At 38.5% G+C, this 21,517-nt stretch overlaps 1 protein-coding gene across 5 annotated transcripts in view; it reads left to right on the top strand.

Moving 5' to 3' along the window:
- Positions 1 to 21,307, top strand: part of DYRK1A (dual specificity tyrosine phosphorylation regulated kinase 1A) — a 126,191-nt gene extending 104,884 nt beyond the window's left edge. For all 5 annotated transcript variants that reach the window (XM_081138047.1, XM_081138045.1, XM_081138044.1 and 2 more), the window contains 5 exons: positions 2,061 to 2,207; positions 4,174 to 4,314; positions 10,035 to 10,341; positions 10,820 to 10,944; positions 18,067 to 21,307. In XM_081138047.1, coding sequence (XP_080994173.1) covers positions 2,061 to 2,207; positions 4,174 to 4,314; positions 10,035 to 10,341; positions 10,820 to 10,944; positions 18,067 to 18,684 — 1,338 coding nt within the window. In that variant the 3' untranslated portion in view covers positions 18,685 to 21,307. The remainder of the gene's footprint in view (positions 1 to 2,060; positions 2,208 to 4,173; positions 4,315 to 10,034; positions 10,342 to 10,819; positions 10,945 to 18,066) is intronic.
- The last annotated feature ends 210 nt before the right edge of the window (positions 21,308 to 21,517 follow it).

Here is a 21,517-nt window from a genome sequence, read left to right as displayed (position 1 = left end):
TTCCTCTTTCTTCAAATTAGTGAGATTTCCTGTCCTGTCCAACTATTTCCTGGGTTTTAAATATAACAGGTTAATCTTGAAGGTATGTAGCCAGCTAACAGAATTGTCCGACTTTTTGTCATTTTCTGCGAATTATCTTACGGCAGCAGTGCTATATAGATCACTGAAATAATTTTTTAAAGTTGGAGGCATAGCCCAGCCTGTTGAGTGTCAACCCATCAACCAAGAGTTCACTGGTTTGATTCCTGGTCAGGGCATGTGCCTGGGTTTCAGGCTCCCTTCCCCTGCAGGAGGGGGTGGGGCGTGCAGGAGCCAGCTGATCGATGTTTCTATCTTTCCCTCTCCCTTCCTCTCTAAAAATTAATTAAAAAACATACTTAAAAAAAAATAGAAGGCATAGAAAGCAAAGTTTGCAGTTTCAGATGCCTCTGAAAATCAGGAGATGCTCATAGTTGTTCATGTGGGATAAAGTATGTATTGTGACTGGAAAATACGTGCCCATTTTGAGAGTTATTTAAATAGATCTTAGACTTGAAAATTTTTTCTCTGTTTTAACCAAACCATGTGTTCAGTCGTAATGTTGAGCACTATAATCTCTCTCCAGCCAACTGAAACAACTATCCCTTTAGCTTATTGAGTTTTAACCATGTGAATGTATGAGAATCACGTGGGAAGTCATTTCCAAAATACTCATGCAGTGGCTGTCCCCAAGATCTCTTGGCTCAGTGTCAGAAGGTGGCAGGGTAGGTGTGTTTCAGAAAATGTTCCTCGGGATTCTGGTGCACAGCCTTGTAGATGACCCAGTCACCACGTTAACCAAACTACATGGGAAGTGACAGACTAATTTGTGTCAGGTGGGAAATAAGATAATCTCAGTAGCAGGTAGTCTTTGAGGCCTAATGATGATGTTGGGTTATACAAACTTTGAAACATAATAGTTTTTCCCTGTCTCTTGATTTAGACTTTGTTTTCTGAGAAGGCCTTGAAGTTGGGTTGACTTGCTTATGGAGCATGAGATTACTCTTGGAGATTTGGCTGTAGTTTTAGGTGGGAGCCATAGAAACTGGTGAGAAAGCAACACCACATTGCTAGCAGCCTTGTTTGAGTGTCCACTTAGTGTAGTTAGGAGGAGGGTTTTATTTCTTTCTCTTTTTTCATAAAACTTTGCTTTGCTAATATTTCTAGATACAAATTTACAATGGCTAACTGAAGATGAATTGGTCTCTCAAGACATTTTCAGATTACTTCATTGAAAACAACCCATTTCAGTATTTTGTTTTCCAAGAAGTCTTAGATTGAGGTGGGAGGGACAGGTCAGAGAAGTGATTAACCAGAAACAACTCCCGATTGAATCTTTATATGGCAGTGTTTCTAGGATTTATCTGTGATACTAGTGTAGTACAGATGTCTGAATTTTCCATTACATTGTACCTAAGTTAACCTAAAGAAGGTTAACTTTATAAATACAGTTCAGCTGTTAAATCTACCAAGTGCCAGCCACAGCAACAAAGAATAATTAATAGGGAAACAAATTATTCTTAATAATATTTTCTTGTAATAAGGCATAATTGTCTTAAGATGTATCTTGATTACCAATTAGAATTGGACTAAATGAAAAAGGACTTGAATTTTATATAGTTTGCATTTCACAGGCGGATTAGCTACCCTTTGGATAGTTTTTTGTCTGTTTTTAATATGTCTTCATTGATTTCAGAGAGAGGAAGGGAAAGGGAGAGAGAGATAGAAACATCAATGATGAGAGAGTCATTGATCAGCTGCCTCCTGCACGCCCCCCACGGGGGATCGAGCCTGCAACCAGGACCTGTGCCCTGACCAGGAACTGAACCTCGATCTCCTGGATCCTAGGTTGATGCTTAACCGCTGAGCCACGCCCAGCCGGGCTTTGTAGTCTGTTTTAGAGATCAGGAAATGGAATCCTAATTTAGGAGTTAGCCAGTTATTTTTTTCTGTTAATATTAGATCAGTGTTCTTAATCCAATATTGACTACAATTAAACAAAACTTAGTTTGGAATTAATACTATTTTGAAATGTATTTCAGATATACCAGTATATTCAGAGTCGCTTTTACCGGTCTCCAGAGGTGCTACTGGGAATGCCTTATGACCTTGCTATTGACATGTGGTCCCTTGGGTGTATTTTGGTTGAAATGCACACTGGAGAACCTCTGTTCAGTGGAGCCAATGAGGTATGTGGTGGATTGCTTTGAAAATTCTGTTTCTGTTTTCATAATTTCTTTTTGTTTTCAATGCATGACAGTGGAATCTGAAAGTTGTTTTTAGGAAAAGATGTCTATTTACCAGTGTAATCATTCAAATGTTAAGGTGGTTTTGAATTTATATTATCCATTTTTTCAATTATTATATAATGGTGAGGTGAGAAGTGAGATCTTTTAATCTGCTAACAAAGGAGAACAATAAAGCAGATAAGAAAACGCTGAGTACAGATCTTAAATATTTTAAGTATAACAACGAGAGATGATAACAAAGGCATGAGGGCCACCCTGGGTGGCAACAGTGTAAACACGCTATAAATTTTGAGAGTATGATTTGGAATTACAGATGTGATGACCAGTAGGGTTGAGGAATATTCAGTCTGAATAATTTAGGGTACATTAATATTAGAGAATTTTAGAGCTATAGACTGTGTGTAATTCTTCTAGTCCACAGGTATTCTCTCTGTCTGTGTTCTTAGGAGATTTTTGAAGGTCTGAGGGCAGTACCTAGGAGGGCGGGGAGGGGCCAAGCTCCCTGGCAGTCAGAGGAATTGGGCTTTCATTGGCATTCAAGCTATTCACTGGGGGTAGTAAAGGGTAAAGGGGTTCAAATATATAGTGACGGAAGATGATTTGACTTTGGGTAGTGGGCACACAATGCAATATAAATATCATGTATAATAAAAATGTACACCTGTATAATCTTATTAGCCAATGTCACCCCAATAAATTTAATTTTAAAAATCTGCCTCCTTAAAAAAAGAACTGTTCACATGTTTTTTATTTTTAAAGAAAACTTAACCATTGCAGCTCTTAATCAGTTCATTCATTTATAAACGAGAAAAGAAAAGACCAACAAAATTTAATGACTTGTATTGGGTTATACAACTGTTAATAGTTAGAGCCACTATTTGGCAGTAACTGCGTGTTTGTTTTTGTTTTAATATAAATAATATTACTGTAAGTTAGTATCTTTTCATGGGCTTAAACGATATCAGAATCACCTGAAACTTTAGTGGCTTCCATCTCTCTCTTGTAAATGCAAAAGTCCTTTGAGTAGATCGGAAACCCCTTCCTTCCTCTGACTTCTGTCCTCTCTTTCCTACCTGTCTCATCCTTGTCTCCCCTCACTTTTTCTGAGCCAGCACACAGCCTTCTTTGGTTTCCTGGAAGCAGTAGCCACAGGCCCATACCAGGGCCTTTGCACTTGTTTTTCCCTGTGCCTGAAATGCTCTTTCTCCAGATAGCACTTGGCTTCTTCCTTCACTGCCTTTCGGTCTTTGCTCTCCTGTCACCATCTTGTAACACCTTTCATGACACCTTGTTTTAAGTTATACTGCCCTTTCTCCCTCCCCATCCCCTTTCACTTTCCCCATAGTTCATAGTTATCTGACGTAATATATTCGTGTGTTCTTTTATTAATCATCTCTTCCCCTGTAATACAAACTTTTTGGTAGAGAGTTTTGTCTGTTTTGTTTACTGCTATATTCTACTGAATATGGTTTTTAGCATATAGTAGACTGGGTATTTGAATGAATCTACACTTAAAAAGTAGTTTATTAAATCTACACTTTATTAAGCCCCTGGGATTTTTTTCCCCCCGATGGTTGTTTAAGTAAAACCCTAAAAGCTTAAACATTTAAAACTCCTTCCAATCCTTTTTCTCCTTTGTATCCATGACCACCTGACATAACACAGGTTTATGTGTGTGTTTGTTTAATTGTCTGCCCTCCCCTCTGAAATGTTGGGCTTCAAGGATGGCAGGGACTTTTACCACTTTTGTTCATATGGTATACTCAATGCCTAGAGGAGTGCGTGGCACACAGAAGATGCTCAGTTTACTTATTTATAACTTATGAATGAGTGAATGAATTGATGAGCAGAAGTAAGATGTACTACTGTAGAAATTACAGGTTTTTTGTTTCTGTTTTTAATACAGGTAGATCAGATGAATAAAATAGTGGAAGTTCTGGGTATCCCACCTGCTCATATTCTTGACCAAGCACCAAAAGCAAGGAAGTTCTTTGAGAAGTTGCCAGATGGCACTTGGAACTTAAAGAAGACCAAAGATGGAAAACGGGTAAAATAGGGAAACATTTCTTGAGCCTTTGTTATTTCTCACTGGAGCTGTCTTTTTTTTTTTAAACATATCTTTATTGATTTCAGAGAGAGGAAAGGAGAGGGAGAGGGAGAGAGACAGCAGCATCAATGATGAGAGAGTCATTGATCGAGCCCACAACCTGGGCATGTGCCCTGACTGGGAATCGAACCCCGATCGCCTGGATCCTAGGTCGATGCTCAACCGCTGAGCCACGCCCGGCCGGGCTGGAGCTGTCTTTTTATAGCTCAGTTTGTATTTACTTGAAATCAGTGTTAGAGTTAACAGTTTCTATAATTTAGGTATATAATTTCTTCAAAAGCTGGATATAGTTTGACCTGAAGTGTCTATAGGGACCAGTGTTTGCTTAATGGTCAGAGTTCTGTCTAAGACTTCATTATGACAAATGTTTACCTGCCTTTGGAGACAGCTGATCAAATCACCATGCTTTGTTTCAGCAGTAGAATCAGTAAGTTTGACCTTTGTTTCTCACAACTTGGGTATATAGTGAATTCACAGTTAACAGTCCTGCAGCTGTGAACAGTAGCAGTCATAATTGCAGTAAATGGCTTTTTAAGTTCAGATGGAAGAAAAAGATTTTTGACTTAAGCGATATGTGACAAGAATATGAACTGCCTAGATGGTTCTTGGATTGATTTTATATTCCTAGCTTGATGACATGGATAGCAGGAATTTCACATCTCTAAAATCTTTAAAAGTGAGGTTTTAAAACATTAGGTTTGTTTTAGTGATTTTCTTTTATTTGAGAACTTTTTTCAGATGCCTGAACTATTGTCAGTTTAATAGAGTGATGGCAGTTTTACATGTTGATTTATCTTTTTGTTTTATATATCTGAAAATAATCATGTATATTTGTAATCTAGCTTGTTTTGTTATAAAATGAATAAATAGGTGATTGATATATATAACAGACACCTTGTGATTGTAGTTTCACATTTTTAAAATTTAAGATATTTTAGTTTTTATTTTGCCCTTGCATTTTAGTGATGCTGCCACCACATGTTATTTCCAGGGAACTGAAGATTATTGTTGTTTGCTTTAATTCACCTTCATATAGCTATGGAGTCTTCATGTTTAATATCAAGTGATTTTCTTTAGAATATTTAAGAATATATATGTAATTGTATCTTTTACAACTGATTTGTAACATTGCATTCTGCCTTCTCTAAAGTTCCAGGCAATGCAATATCCGGCAGCTAAATTATACCTACTCCCCATAAGGAAGGGATGGAAAATTCCAAGCAGACATCCTGAGTCCTTTTGCCTTTGTTCACATAGCTTATCAGTCATGGCCCCTTTTCCCACTGAACCAAAAACCAGCCTGGGAATCCTTCTTAGCTTCACCAGCATTCAAGGTAGCTCCTACCAGTTGATTTTAATTAGCATGGAGGATATGAAACCTACTTCATGTTTTATCTCTCTGCAGTACAGGCTACTACTTCTTTCTCCATTTTGAAATTGTCTTTTTTCTTATGCTATTTTTGTTCTTTTTCTAAATAAAATGTTCATTCCATCCTATTTCCTAAATCTCTATACAACCACAGCTAAATCACTATGGGCTGTAACCTGTCATTTCTTCCCATTTGAGCTATAATCATTATTATTTTTAATTATTTTGGGGGGCGGCATTTCATAAAAGAGTAGACAAATCTTTTCCCTTCCTAAAATTAAAAGTATCTTAACCTATAATTAACTAGATTTTTATGAGATTTTCTGTAGCCACAATTAGCAACTGACTTAAGAAACCTAATTTTTAAAAGTGTAAAGTAACTGTTTCTCTTTGAACAGAAATAAATTTTGTAAAACAAAAACCCCACAAATCTGCAAATCTACAGCCAAATGGTTACGTTATGAAGGATATACAGGAATTTCAACCATAAGTATAAATAGATGTGCATGTACTACCGTTAGGTATCTATCTGTGCAGTTGATTTTCTTAGTGATTTTATTTTTACTTCTAATTTCTCATTATGTTTCAAGAGCCCATTTTACCTTCCTAGTAATGAAATCCATACCTACTATATTCCTTTGGTGAGGAAGGGAGATGAAGAATTAAGACTATAAATGGTGCTGTTTTGTTAAAGTATAATTTATATACAATCAAGCATAAAGTGTTTTGTTTGTTGAGTTTAAATCTTTATATGCAATGTATCTACTACCTAAGACAAGATACACAGGTATGGTGAAAAGTAGGTTTACAGTTGCATTGTGACATTCTTTTAAGTTAATAAAGCTGTTATAATAATCATAACCTGTATGTATTTTTCTATATGAATACCTATAAACCTACTTTTGCCCCCAAAGTTTTCTCATGACCCTTTCTCTCATCTCACTCACCCTGCTTTCTGATTTCTATCATCATAGGTTAGTTTTGCCCATTCTAAGCAAAATTCTTGTAACTGGAACTCTATAGTATTTATTATTTTGTGTCATTTTACAAACATTGTTTTTGGAGATTCATATTGTATGTCTCAGGAGTTACTTTATTGCTTTATAGTAATTATTTCATTGAATGGAAATAGCATAACTTATCTATATTTACCTGTTGATGGATGTCTGGTCTTTTTCCATTTGGGATATTATCATTAAGGCTACTGGAAACATTCTTGTATAAATCTATTGTATATACATGTTTTCATTTCTGTGGGTCACTACCTAGAAGTAGAATTATTGTTAAGTTACAGGGTATATGTGTGTTTACATTATACTAAACAGTACTCCGGAGTTTTATCATTTTACATTCCTATAGCACGTGAGGGCTCCAGTTGCATGCCATCCTCACTGTTTAATGTAGTTGTATTTTTATTTTTATTTTAGCCATTCTAATGGGCATGTAGTGGTTTTCATTTGCATTTCCCCATAGCTAAGGATACTGTTCACCTTTCATGCGTTTACTAGCTATCATGTCTTCTTTCGTGGCAGTCTTTCCATTCTTTTGTTATTGGCTTGTTTAACTTTTGAGTTGTAGATGTTCTTTACACATAATGGATATAAGTCCTTTGTCATATATATGTCAGTATTTTTCCCCAGACTGTGGCTTGCCTATTTCTTTCTTTCTTTTTTTAAAAATTTATCTTTATTGCTGAAAGTATTACAGATATTCCCCTCTGTCCCCCATTGACCCCCTTCTTCCACTTGCCTATTTCTTAGGGGTATCTTTTAATGAGCATATAATTTTACTGTTGATGAAATAAAATTTGTCAACTTATTTTATGAATAGTATCTTTTGTATTTTGAGAAATCTTGGCCTTCCTCAAGTTTGTGAAGATATTCTTCCATGTATTCTTCTGAAAGTTTTTCTGATTCCAGCTTTTATGGTTAGAGTTCTGTGGTCCATCTTGAATTAATGTTTGAATATGAAATGAGGTATAGGAGTTGAAGTTTATTTTCCCCAAATGCTTAACTAGTAGCAGCATCATTTGTTGAGAACAGTTGCCTTTCCCTATTGCATTCCTGTCACTTTGCACTATTGTCCAAAACAAATTATCTTTTATGTGCTAGTCTGTATTTGGATTCTGTTCTGTTCAATAGGTCTATCTTTATACCAGTACCATAGTGTTGATTATAGCTTTGTGGTAAGTCTTGAGATCAAGTACAGTTGAGCCTTGAACAATGCAGGGGTTAGGGGCGTCGACCCCGCCATGCAGTTGAAAATCCGCATATAACTTTTGACTTCCCCTAAACTTGACTAATAGCTTACTGTTGACTGGAAGACTCTTAACTGATAACATAAAAGTTAATTATATACTGTATTATAGTACAGTAAGCTAGAGAAAAGAAAATGTTATTAAGAAAGTCATAAGGAAGAGAGAATACATTTATAGTACTGTACCGTATTTATCAATATTGTAAGTTTACATTGTCTGTTTACAAGATGAATTGTCTGTCATTACCTACATCAATATTGTTCTGTATATTACAAAGTACTGTAGGTGTTATACGTATCACTAACATTAGACATCAAAAATCAAAAGACAGATTCATACTTTATAGGTCTAACAATTCATGCATTGATAACGAAGAAGCAGTGATATACAATTACTTCATGGTAGTCTAGCCTATAACTAATGAATGAATCATCATAAAATGTTTATGATGTACAGTATTACAATCATGTTTATGACACAGTATTGGAAACACATTTTTTTTTAAAAACCACTTACCTGTGATGATAAGCCGATATGTAGTTTGTCCAGTTATGAGAGAGTCATGCCATAAGGTAATGTAATTCTTTGAAAGCAAAGTTACAAAATACATTATTTTGTATGAAATAGTACTCACCTTACACCTCTATAAAGATAGGCTGTCCACTTCCATATAAGTCTTGCACACGATGTTTTACACGGTGAATACTTGGTGATGATCATGATGACACGAACGTCTCCCACAGTTCTTGCCATAGATTTAGTAGATTTTCACATGAAGACACACATACACAATAGATAAGTTTATTAAGTGTCCTTTGTTATGATTGTTTACTGTTCATTAAGTGGAAGTAGGTTATCGTGAAGGTCGTCATGCTGAGTAGACGGAGGAGGACTTGGTCTTGCTGCCTCTGGTGCAGGGGCGGAGGAGGTGGAGGAGTGCAGCGGGGAGGCAGGATGGCAGGCAACTCGATGGAACTTTATGGAAATATGTTGGAATTTCTGTCTGGATTTTTGTTTTTTTGTGTTTTTTTTTCTTTTTTCTTTTTTTTCATTTTTCTAAAAATGTTTCTATATTGTAGAAGGGTCCATGTTGTACAAGAAGTCAGAAGTAGTCTTGAATAGTCAGAACCCTTCTACAGATTGTCTAATGTCAGTGTTTTTCTGGCACTGCTGCTGCTTCCTCACTGGTTTGGAAGCACTCATCTCCATCAGCTCGTCTTCTCTTCCTTCCTCTGGTGCGGCCTCTTGGCTCTTGAATTTCTCCAAGATCCATATCTTGAAACACTTTTACCCCTCCACTCCACCCCACTTTTGTGGGGTTTTTTTGCCATATCTCTTATGAGTGACAGCAGTGGTCTTTTGCAAATTTTTACATTATAACTAGAAGCAAAAATCCAGTGATTCTATTTTGAATAAATTCAGTATTCATAGGGATTTTAAGGGTTATACTATTATCTATTAAACAATGAGTTTCCAGAAAATCTCAACACATGTTAAGGCAATTTATTATTAAACATTTTCTAAAGGGAGGCATCAGTGAAATTTGCTTTTATCTAAACATGAGGAGGTAGGGCTAGACCATGATTCTTTACTTGGAGCACATTTGGCATGATCACCACAGCTAACGCCACTGTCACTCAGGAACGGCACCCAAGTTGTTGGGTGCATCAGGCAGAGAAGAGGCTCAGAACCATTGTGCTAGAGCAGAGTCTGCACACTTTCATTTTAAAGGACCAAGTTAAGATTTTCACATGAAGACACACTGGTCATCTGTTCTGGTCATAGTTTGTTGACCCCAAGGCTAGGTAATCTTCATAGTAATTTTTGGTCTCAAGATTATTTTGCATTTTTCTAACTATAGCACATTCGGAAAAGTAATGTGTGAAAATATGTTGGAGGATCTAACTCAATCTAAAGTGTTTTTAGTAAAGGCCTCAACATGTAGTGTATTTTAGCATATTTGAAGTTAACTTATGTAGACTTGTACATATTCCATTCAACTTAGAGAAAGCTTTTTATCTTTCTTCTCTTCAGGAGTATAAACCACCAGCAACCCGTAAGCTTCATAATATTCTTGGAGTAGAAACAGGAGGGCCTGGTGGGCGTCGTGCTGGGGAATCGGGTCACACGGTAGCTGACTACTTGAAGTTCAAAGACCTCATTTTAAGGATGCTTGATTATGACCCCAAAACTCGAATTCAACCATACTATGCCCTGCAGCACAGTTTTTTCAAGAAAACAGCCGATGAAGGCACAAACACGAGTAACAGTGTGTCCACGAGCCCTGCGATGGAGCAGTCCCAGTCTTCGGGCACCACCTCCAGTACTTCGTCCAGCTCAGGTCTGTGCTTCTGATACAGTTGAGGCCTCAGAATGGGTACTGTCTTTACAAAGGGGGATTTAGTTTAAAGTGTTATTAAAAATTTGTTAATGGGATGGGGAGGAATTATTTTACCTAAATCTATTCCTTGTAGTTAGTAAAAATTTTGCTTTCCCCTAAGCTTTAGTGTTTACATATGTAATAAATTCTGCTTGGGAGCTGGAAACAAAACTCTTTATTAACCAGAATTTTTGGTTGTTTTTTAAATGGAAATACTTGGTCCACATGCTTGAGTTTTCCCCTAATGAAACCAAACTTGATCTATTTTACTTTATTTCAGTGGTTGATGTGAAAGAACTTGATCAGAGAATCTGGTGAACTGTCTCTTAACAGATTTTTTGTGTGACTCACTTTCAGTTTTAAGGTTATAGTTTTAGAATATAAGCTTGAACAAAACTAACTTTATAGTCATAAGCTATTTTGTGTTGTGGTTCTTAAGGTGGGTCATCGGGGACAAGCAACAGTGGGAGAGCCAGGTCAGACCCAACGCACCAGCATCGGCACAGCGGTGGGCACTTCTCAGCTGCCGTCCAGGCCATGGACTGTGAGACACACAGTCCCCAGGTGAGCGCTGTCACTGCCTTGGTTCACGTCCCCTGCCGTGCTCAGGGTTAGCGGTATTGGGTGCTGAGTGCCTTTAGAATGATTGTTGTACTGTCTAAAGGTTCATAGCTTCCTCACTTACAAAGAATTATAACTAAAGAAGCACATCCTTGCTAGGCCCTCCTTGTTTAGAAATAGTTAACATTTATTGGGTGCACACCAACCATTGCTGAAAATGTTGTTTTTTTTTTGTTTTTTCCATCTTTATCTCATTTACTACAGCAACATTTTCAGCTTTATACTGTTTGGATTTTCATTTTACACTGAGAACTGAGACTTCATGGATTAAGTAACTTTCCCTGGGGTCACTGTCTTAGTGACTGTCCTCTGCCCCTACCTATGTTCAGTAGTCCCAGGCTCTCAATCAGATTGTGGCTTGATTTTTAACTCCACATTGTTTTTGGGGGTGGGGAGAGGCGTTGCTTTTTTGGGGGTTGGTTTTTCCCTTTTAGTTTTTTAAACTTGTTGAGGAGGATCTCATTAAATAATTTAAAAAAGAAAATGAGGTGAAGCAGACATTATTAAGTACTTTTTGTAAAATAACAAATTAATTCACACAGAGCACTGCTTTTTTGGTACTTTATAATGAGAGGCCAGTGTGTTATTTGAGCGAAGTAAAACTGAAGTTGTGGACTTGCACTCCCCATTCTTGAGACTGGGGCTCCAAATGCCACCAGAGAAGACCTCACACAGCAGATACGCTGTTACCACTGTTAATATTCACCAACCTCTCCTGGACAGTTGTCTATGCTTCTCAAGTCAGCTCATCTCTCTCCCATTCTCTAATAATTGTTTCAGACTTTTCTTAGAAACCTCTGGCCTCCCCTTCTCTGTTCCCACTCCTTTGTGTGTAAGGAAGCATTCCGACGGGAATGCCTCTCTCGGCCCGTGTGTACGTGTACCCTTGTCCACTTCTCTCCCAGCCCTTTTCATTCGAGGCGGAGGTTCCGTCCTGCCTGAGGCCAGCCCCCTGGGTGCCCTGTGCCTGTCCCCTGCCTTCCCCAGCACTTTGCCCTTCACTCAGCCTCTAGCTCCTATGGTGGCAGCCTTTCCTCCTCCCATCCCCTTTCTTCCTGTCTTATCCCCGTCTCTCCCATCTGAAGCAAAAACTTTCCCTGCCTGTGTCTTCCTCACCCTACATTTCTGCTACCCGTGAGCTCTGTTTCTCTATTAGAAACTCCTCAGCCTGCTCTTGTTGGGCTGCCTCCCAGCGCCAGGGGACCAGTCTCGTGGCATCACCAGTGATGGTTGTCGAGGAGTCCATGGACCCTCGGATGCTATTGCTTCTTTCTTCCTTCCTCACCCACCCACAGCGCAGGCATCAGCCTGCTCTTTCAGCACCTCCTCCTGCTGTCCTGGGCAGGATGCCGCCCTCTCCCCCCTTCTCTGACTCCTCTTGTGGGTCCTCTGCTGCTGCCTGTAAACGAGGCCTTTCTCCCTCCCCCATGCTCCTCGGGTGGAGCTCACCTGATCTTACCAAGGACAGCAGGTACATCTTTTGTTTCTTTTCTTTTTTTCTTTTTGTCCTCACCTGAGGATATTTTTTCCATTGCTCATCAGAGAGAGTGGAAGGGGGAGAGGGAGAGAGAGAAACATCGATGTGAGAGAGATTGCCTGCAACCGAGGTACTTGCCCTCGGCTGGAATCGAGCCCAAGACCCTTCAGTCCGAGGCCGGCCGACGCTCTAACCACGGAGCCAAGCTGGCCAGGGCGGCAGGCACATCTTGATGCGCGTCTTGATTTCTCGCCTCGCCTCGCCTTCACTCCTGAGCCCCAGGGCCTTTATTTCTAATAGTTTACGTATCACTGAAAGTCTCCACAATGTGATGCTGCAGATACAGCACAGGTACTGACTTCATCATTTCCCCTCTGCTGCAGCTTTTCTCCTTTGACTTACTATTTGTACAGATGGCCCTAAATTTACCCATTTGCTCAAGCCATAGACCTGGGATAGGGAGAGAATCCTCGCCTCCACTTTCCCTTGTCCCTGCACGGACTCAGACAGTAAATTTAGGGTTCTAAGTATCCTAAATATGTTTTGATTTTCTCCACCTTGTCTCTAGCCTGTCTTACAATAAAGCATATTCTAACTGGTTTTCCGTGTCCAATTCCATTCACCAGTAACATTGTTCCCCTCTCTGCAGCCGAGTGAGTGTTCAGCAGAGCCATCTGGTCTGCCTCTCTTCACTGCTTAAACCAGTTTGATTTTCTCTTGTACTTAAAAAAACTTAGACTTCTTCCCAAGGTTACAGTGACTTTCGTTTTCCTCCCCCTCACTCCCGCTGGTCTTACTGGATTTTTCTGTTCTCTGAATATACCATGTTCTCTTTCCTATTTCTCACGTGTTCTGGGCTCAGCCTCTTTGTTTGGTAACTACTTTTTGTCTCCAGGTCTTAACAAATACCACTGCCAGAGGCTTTCCCGAATCCTCTAGGCAGAGTCCCCTAGGTCGACCACCTTTCCTTCTTGACTCCCTCCCTCTAAATCCTTAAGCACTACAAACACATAGCAGCATACCAAGAGCAACGTAAGACACGTGTATACCTCCCACCAGAAGTTAATATCTTGCCTTATTTGCCTCAAATCCTTTTTTATGTAATTTTTGAATAGTTGATATATTCACATGGTTAAAAAAATAAATTATATGAGAGGGGATTCAAGGAAGGCCTCCCTTTATGTCCTCTAGCCACCTAATTTCTAATGAATGTTGTTAGTTTTCTTTTTGCTTCTTTGAGGTATTTCATGCAAATATACAAATATATATGTATTTTCACCTAATTTTTGTATACCATTCACAGTTTCACTTTTTTTTTTTTCCTCTTACATGTTTTACATATTTGTTTAATACATATTTTGGAGCTATTTTTATATTAGTGCATAGATAGCTTTTTCTTTGTATTTCATTGTTTAGATATTCCATAAGTCATTTCTGTAGTCCTCTATTAATGGACATTATGCGTACTTTAAATCTTCTTAATTTAATTTTTTTACCACTACAAGTTAAGTTGTAATAAATAACCCACACATGTCACGCCACACATATGCAATTTATCTGTGACATAAATTCCTGGATGTGAAATTGCTGGGTCAGAGAGTAATATGATTTGTAATTTTGATAGCTGTTGCCAAATTGCCTTCCCTATAGTTTTGCCAATTTTGTTTCCCACTAACAGAGTTTGAAGAAACAGTCAGTGTGATCACCTTTGGATCAATCAGAAATGAGAAATGCTGTTGGACAGAGTATAGTTTTATTTTACTTATTTCTTTTTAGGAATGAATTTGAGTAGCTTCATAGTTTAAGAACCCTTAGTATTTTCTGAGGACTTTCTCCCTATTTTTCTACTGGATTGTTTTCAGCTGTGTTTTTTGAATTTTAGTTCTCAGACCACCTTATTGAGTAAATACTTACTGATTTGTGCTAGCTGCTATGGTAGAGACACAGGCTTCCTAGAGCTTATAGTGATACAGTAAATAAACAAAATTAATCAAATGAATAGAAATTGCAAATACCATTAACTGTTAAAAATAAAGATAAGGCAGGATAATATAATAGAGAATGGCTATTTGTTGGGTGGGATGTACCGGGTGTCCCAAAAAACTGTATACACACTTTAACAGCTGATAGCCCAATTTTGAAAATAAAATGTATTTTAATAAACACTGCCTTTATAATTACACAAAGTGTGTGTATACATTTTTTTGGGACACCCTGTATTACTTCCAGTAGGCCCATCGGATAGTAGGTAGACCCCCCAAAATGTGATAGCTTAAAGAGTATGAAGTTCCTTTTTTATGTAGCAGTCCAGAGTAGGTATTCAAGTTAGTGACATGGCTCTCTCCTTATGTCCTGGGCTCCTACCATTTTGTGGCTCCTTTATCCCATCCCCTAAGTCCTAGTTTGCTGGATCCAGCAGGCAGAAGGACTTGGAAGTATTTTGTAGACCAGGTTTGGCCATGACATAGAAACTTCACATTCCATTGAGTAAAACTGAGTCACATGGCCATACCTAAGTACAGGGGAAGCCAGGAATTATAGTGCAGCCATGTGCTCAAGAAGGAGAATATCTTTTTTGTGGACAACTACAGCCTCTGCCACAGGAGTTGGGGCAACATTAGCAAGAGTGGTCAGGGAAGATTGTGTGGAACTGAAATGATGATAAAGAAGCATCCAAGCAGAAATTAGAAATCAGAGCATCCTAGGCAGAAGAGAACAGTGAGTACAGATGCTCTGTGGCATTTGAAAGACCCTGACCAGGTAGAGGAATAAAAGGAAGACCCTGTATGTATGGTTAGAACCCAGGTAGCAGGAAGAAGGATGACTAGAGGGAAAGGTTTGAGAAATGAGCATTGGCCAGATTGTGCAGACCATTGGATGGATTTTGGAGTATTTTGTTTTTCTAAGTGCATTAAGAAGTCATTAAAATATTTTAAATAGTGAAGTGATTGGATTAGTTTTTATATTAACTGCATTTTTCTTTTTACCTTTTGGCCCCCTTCACCAATCCCTTCTGTCCCCCGCCTCTGGCAACCACCATTCTGTTTTCTCTAGCTATGAATTTGAGGTTTATTATTGCCCTTTTTTTTGGTTTTTGTTTGTTTGTTTTTTTAAGATTCCATATATAAGAGAGATCATACAGTATTTGTCATTCTCTGCTTATTTCACTTAGCATAAAGCCCTTAAGGTCCATCCATGTTGTTGCAAAAAGCAAGGCTTTACTCTTTTTAATGGCTAAATAATATTCCATTGCATATACACCACAATTTCTTTACCCATTCATCGATTAATGGACACTTAGGTTGTTTTCATATCTTGGCTATTGTAAATAATGCTACAATGATGGGAATGCATATATCTTTTTGAATTAGTGTTTTTGTTTCCTTTGGATAAATACCTACAAGTGGGATTGCTGAATCATAAGGTAGTTCTATTTTTAATTTTTTGAGGAACCTCTATACTGTCTTTCATAGTGGTTGCACCAGTTTGCATTCTTACCAACAGTACATAAGGGGGTTCTCGAGCATCTTTTTCTGGCCATTTGTATGTCTTCTTTGGAAAAACGTCAGTTCAGATATTTCTCCCATTTTTTTCCATTTTGCTGGGTATTTTTTGTGATTTTGCTATTGAGTTGGTGAAGTATTTTAAATGTATTTTGGATATTAGCATATGATGTGCAAATATTTTCTTCTATTCAGTAGGCTGCCTTTTCATTTTGTTGATGGTTTTCTTTGTTATGCAGAAGCTTTTCATTCTGATGTAGTCCCACTTACTTATTTTTGCTTTTGTTTGTACTTTTTTGGTGTCAGATTTAAAAAAATTATCACCAAGACCTATGTCAAGGAGCTCTGCTTCTGTTTTCTTTTAGGAGTGTTATGGTTTTAGGTCTTATATTCAAATGTTCAATTCATTTTGAGTTAATTTTTACGTATGGTGTGAGATGTGGTCAAAGTTCGTTTTTTGTTTGTTTGTTTGTTTTGCATGTGGCTGTGCAGTTTTCCCAGCACCATTTATTGAAGACACTGTTCTTTCCCCATTGCATATTCTGGGCTCCTTTGTCATAAATTAATTGATCGTATATGCATGGGTTTATATCTGGGCGCTCTCTTCTGGTCCATTGAAACATGTGGCTGTTTTTATTGCCATTACCATGCTGTTTTAATTACTATAGCTTTGTGTTATAATTTGAAATCAGGGTGTTGTAATGCCTCCAGCTTGGTTCTTCTTTCCCAAGATTGCTCAGGATATTCGAGGTTTGTTGTGGTTCCAAACAGATTTTAGTATTATTTGTTCCATTTTTTTGAAAACTGCCATTGGAATTTTGATGGGTATTTCAGTGAATCTGTAGATTGCTTTAGGTAGTATAGGTAATTTAACAATGTTGATCTTTCCAATTCATTTTCACTAATATCTTTCCATTTTTGTGTGACTTCTTCAGTTTCTTTCATTAGGGTCTTGTAGTTTTAAATACACAAGTCTTTTACCTCCTTGGTTAAAATTATTTCTAGGTATTTTATTTAAAAAAAAATTGATTTAAAAATTATTTATTGATTTGAGAGGGAGAGGAGGGAGGGAGAGAGAGAGAAACGTGGATTTGTTGTTCCACTTATTTATGCATTCATTGGTTGATTCTTGTGTGTGCCCTGACCAGGGATGACACCTACAACCTTGGCATGTTGGGAGGACACTCGAACCAACTGAGCTACCCGGCCAGGGCTATTTTATTCTTTTTGATGCAATTATAAATGGGATTGTTTTCTTTATTTCTCTGACAGTTCATTATTAGTGTATAGAAATGCAGCAGATTTTTGTGTATTGATTTTTATGTCCCGTACCTTTGCTGAATTTGTTAATTCTAACAGCTTTTGATGTCTCTAAGGATTTTCTATGTATGTCATTTGCAAATAGTGACAGTTTTGCACCTTCCTTTCCAATTCGAATGCCTTTTATTTCTTTTTCTTCCCTAATTTGGATTTGTGTTTTAAAAATTTTTTCTTTTGACTTTTGGGAGAATATAATGGGAAAAGGCAAGGATAGAAGCTGGGAGTTGATTGAGGAGGATGTTGTATTATCTCAGGTAAGAGATGATAGTTTGGAATAGTGTTTTGGTGGAGATGGACAAAAGTGTCCAGGCTGGAATCTAATTTGAAGGTAGTGTCAGTAGTATTGCTGATGGTTTGGATGGAGGAGTGGTTGAGCAGCTGGGTGGAAAGTAGTGCTTATATTGAAACAGAAGGATTGAAGACAGGGATCGTTGGGGCGAAGTAAAGAACTTTTGGACCTGAACAATATTAGCTGTCCCTTTCCTGAAGAAAATTTGCTTACCCCTGGCATAAACAGTGCTTCCAAGGAAAGAAAGTGGCCTGCGAAACATATGAGCCTGTTTATGGGTGAAACTTGCTAAAAATTGTAGCTTTCATAATAAAGTACCTTTCACTCTTGAACACATTTGGAATTTTGCATTGTAGCACTAACATGAGTTTGAAAACCTTCCTCTCTAATGTAAATGCTAGTGTTGTAGCTTTTGATCGAGAACTAAAACTTTGAACGGTACTCTGTATAAATCCTTTTAAAATCTGTTCTTGCAGGTGCGTCAGCAATTTCCTGCTCCCCTTGGTTGGTCAGGCACTGAAGCTCCTACACAAGTCACCGTCGAAACTCATCCTGTTCAAGAAACAACCTTTCATGTAGCCCCTCAACAGAATGCATTGCATCATCACCATGGAAACAGTTCCCATCACCACCACCACCACCACCACCACCACCACCACCACGGACAACAAGCCTTGGGTAACCGGACCAGGCCAAGGGTCTACAATTCTCCAACGAATAGCTCCTCTACCCAGGATTCTATGGAGGTTGGCCACAGTCACCACTCCATGACCTCCCTGTCTTCCTCAACTACTTCCTCCTCTACTTCCTCCTCCTCTACCGGGCAGGGCAACCAGGCCTACCAGAGCCGCCCGGTGGCCGCCAACGCCTTGGACTTCGGACAGAACGGAGCTATGGACGTTAATTTAACCGTCTACTCCAATCCCCGCCAAGAGACGGGCATAGCTGGACATCCAACATACCAGTTTTCTGCTAACACAGGTCCTGCACATTACATGACTGAGGGACCTCTGACAATGAGGCAAGGGGCTGACAGAGAAGAGTCCCCCATGACAGGAGTTTGTGTGCAGCAGAGTCCTGTAGCTAGCTCGTGACTAAATTGAAACTTGAGTTTGTTTCTTGTGTGTTTTTATAGAAGTGGTGTTTTTCCCAAAAAAACAAAGTGCAAAGCTGCTTGAATCAGAAGGAGATTAACACACTGAACCGCTACAAGAGGGCAAAGCTGACTTTTTTTTTTTTTTTAACTTGAAAAGATCGCAAAGGGACAATGAAGTTTTTTAAAAGAGCCATGTCCAAACCCATCGTCATGGATAGCTCAGAGGTGTTCTCTTTGCCTCCCCCGTTTTAACTTGCCACATCCCAGTCACAGTGGGGTTTTTGTCTTTCTATTCCACAAAAGTTAATGTTCCAATGTTGGTCTTGGTCATTTGCCAACTAATTTTAAAATAAAAAGGCACTGCACCTGATTTGCATAAAGGGCCCCATGAGGGTGTTCCCCCCCCTCCTTTTTTTTTTCTTTTCCTGTTTTGTTTTTGTTCTGTTTTGGGTGGGGGTGGGGTGGGAAATTTGGGTTTTTAAGTCCTCTAAACACACTTGGGCACGGAAATGCAGTACTGTAAGGAAGAGGGACCTCCAGCTCACACAAACATCACCTTCAGCTGTATGGAAGGGACGGTTGTATTGGAGTTTGTAAGGCACAGTAAGCATGCTAAGTGGCGGGGATCAGAACTCTCCTGTCTGAACCTACTGAGGAGCAAAGCAGCAAATTACATGGGATCCTGTGGGTCTCCCGTTGGAGAGGCCACAGTAAGATAGTAATGGAACGTGACTGGTCTCCCAACCAAGGTGCACTGAGAAGCAATCAACGGGTCAGTCTCGGCCAGTCCCGGGGAGGTCTGAGTGGTGGTCTTTGGGATAACCTTTGGCCTTATGGATTTGGACTCGAAATTAGAAGAGCCTACCATTTCAGATGCAATCACTTTGGACATGCTTTTGCAGACAGTCCTTAATGCTGAAAACACAGAGAATGGGTAATTCAAGAGGCCTTTCTTTTAAAATAGACTTTTGTGACCCACTAATTGTAAGGTATTGCAAGGTCACTTTGCGTGTGTCATAAAGGTGACTTCCTTATTGGGTGAAGGTCACAGAGGTAGTGTTTGCTTTGATGGAAATAGCTACAGCTGTGTCCCTTCCTGCTTTTTACTTTTCCCTTTGCTTTTTCTCGGCACGTGGTATCTCCACCATTTCTTCTGCACAAAGATGTCTTCTGTTCATCCTGAACATTTTTAAAAAAATGCAGAATTTTATGTGACTGCTTTTTTGCCTCACAATTATGCTGTGAATTTTACAAAAATTTATTTTCTTTTTTGATAATTTATTGTACCAAAGCTGTTTTTATAGCACATAGATGTCTGTAACCAATAATGTAGCAGTTCTGCACTTTGACACAAGGTGTAACTAGACCATTTTTAAATGTCAGTTGAAAATTATGGCTGTACTATTGCTTAAACAAAACTGGAACTGTTGAATCCATAGCCAATACATTTACAGCAATCTGTGTACTGAACATAATAATTGACATCTAATTCAAGACTACAACACCTGTTACATTCTAAATGTGTTCAGGCTTCTGAAGGTAAAGGGACACTGGATCCAGAAGCTATGGAACCAGCAGTTGATTCTTGTATTCCTGATTAACCTACTTGTAAACTTGAAAGCAAGAACTTGGTTGCACCAACAGGTCCAAAATCAGAGCATGAGTAAAGCAAAGGTCTTATGCATGACCTGGAGCGAGCAGGCTGGTGTTGACAGGTGCCTAGTTTCGAGATTATGCTGCCTTAATGTAACACAGTCTGGCAGTTGCTAAATTTGTGTTCCCATTTTAAATTGACCACTTTTTGAGTGTTAGACCTTTGAGCGGTTGAATTGGGAGAGTGCAGATGAGTAATTTACCTGTCCAGGATCAAAAGAAGCCTAGAAAAGAAGCAGTAATCTACCTCTGCCGATAACCCTGTTCAAAACAACTCAGCAGAACACACATTACTTCTTATTGGTCAATTCCATGTGGCTGACTAGGTCAATTTTTTTCTGAACAAAAGCAGGTTTTTATATGTAAACAGTGATAAAAGAAAGGCTGAAAACTATGTGAATGTGAATGGAAACTTGGAACTAATCCGTTTTTATACACCACAAAATTTTTTTGTTGTTAATCAGGAAATCCATATTTATTTTGTAATTAAATGTCAAGCCTGTGGATGATTTTTGAACTTGGTAGTTCATAAAGGTTTACAGTAAATAAAAGGATATCATCTTGAGTATAGCAATATCAAAAGGAACTCAGTAGTTACTGCTGTTTAGGAATATAAGGTAATGATGGGTCAGGTCATTTTTTTCTGTGCTGGTTGCCACATCTTAAAAAGCACCAAAAAACGAAAGCAGTTTTTAAACCGCTATTTACATAAAGGAAGTCATACAATCCAATGCTTCTGCACACTGTGTTATGTTACAGTCCAGTTTTGTGTGCTTTCCTACACGGTTTGGTTACAGGACTTCTGTGCATTGTAAACATAAACAGCATGGAAAAGGTTAAATACCTGTGTGCAGATTGTAAGATCTGGTCCGGACTTGCTGTGTATATTGTAACGTTAAATGAAAAAGAACCCCCCTTTGTATTATAGTCATGCGGTCTTATGTATGATAAACAGTTGAATAATTTGTCCTCAGACTCTTTACTATGCTTTTTAAAAATTAATTTAAGAATAATGTAAACATAGTAAAAAATCTTCCTATGCAATTCACCTGGTCCAGGTAATGGTCTGGTAGGTATATTGAGTATAAATTTGGTCACACATATAAAAAGGAAACTAGTTAGATGGACCTAAGCCCCAAAACTCTCGGAAACTTTAAAAACTGGAGGTTTAACGGATC

The sequence above is a fragment of the Miniopterus schreibersii genome (assembly GCF_964146895.1).
Source record: "Miniopterus schreibersii genome assembly, chromosome: 5".
Classification (NCBI taxonomy): domain Eukaryota; kingdom Metazoa; phylum Chordata; class Mammalia; order Chiroptera; family Miniopteridae; genus Miniopterus; species Miniopterus schreibersii.
This window is presented reverse-complemented; position numbering and strand designations above follow the sequence as displayed.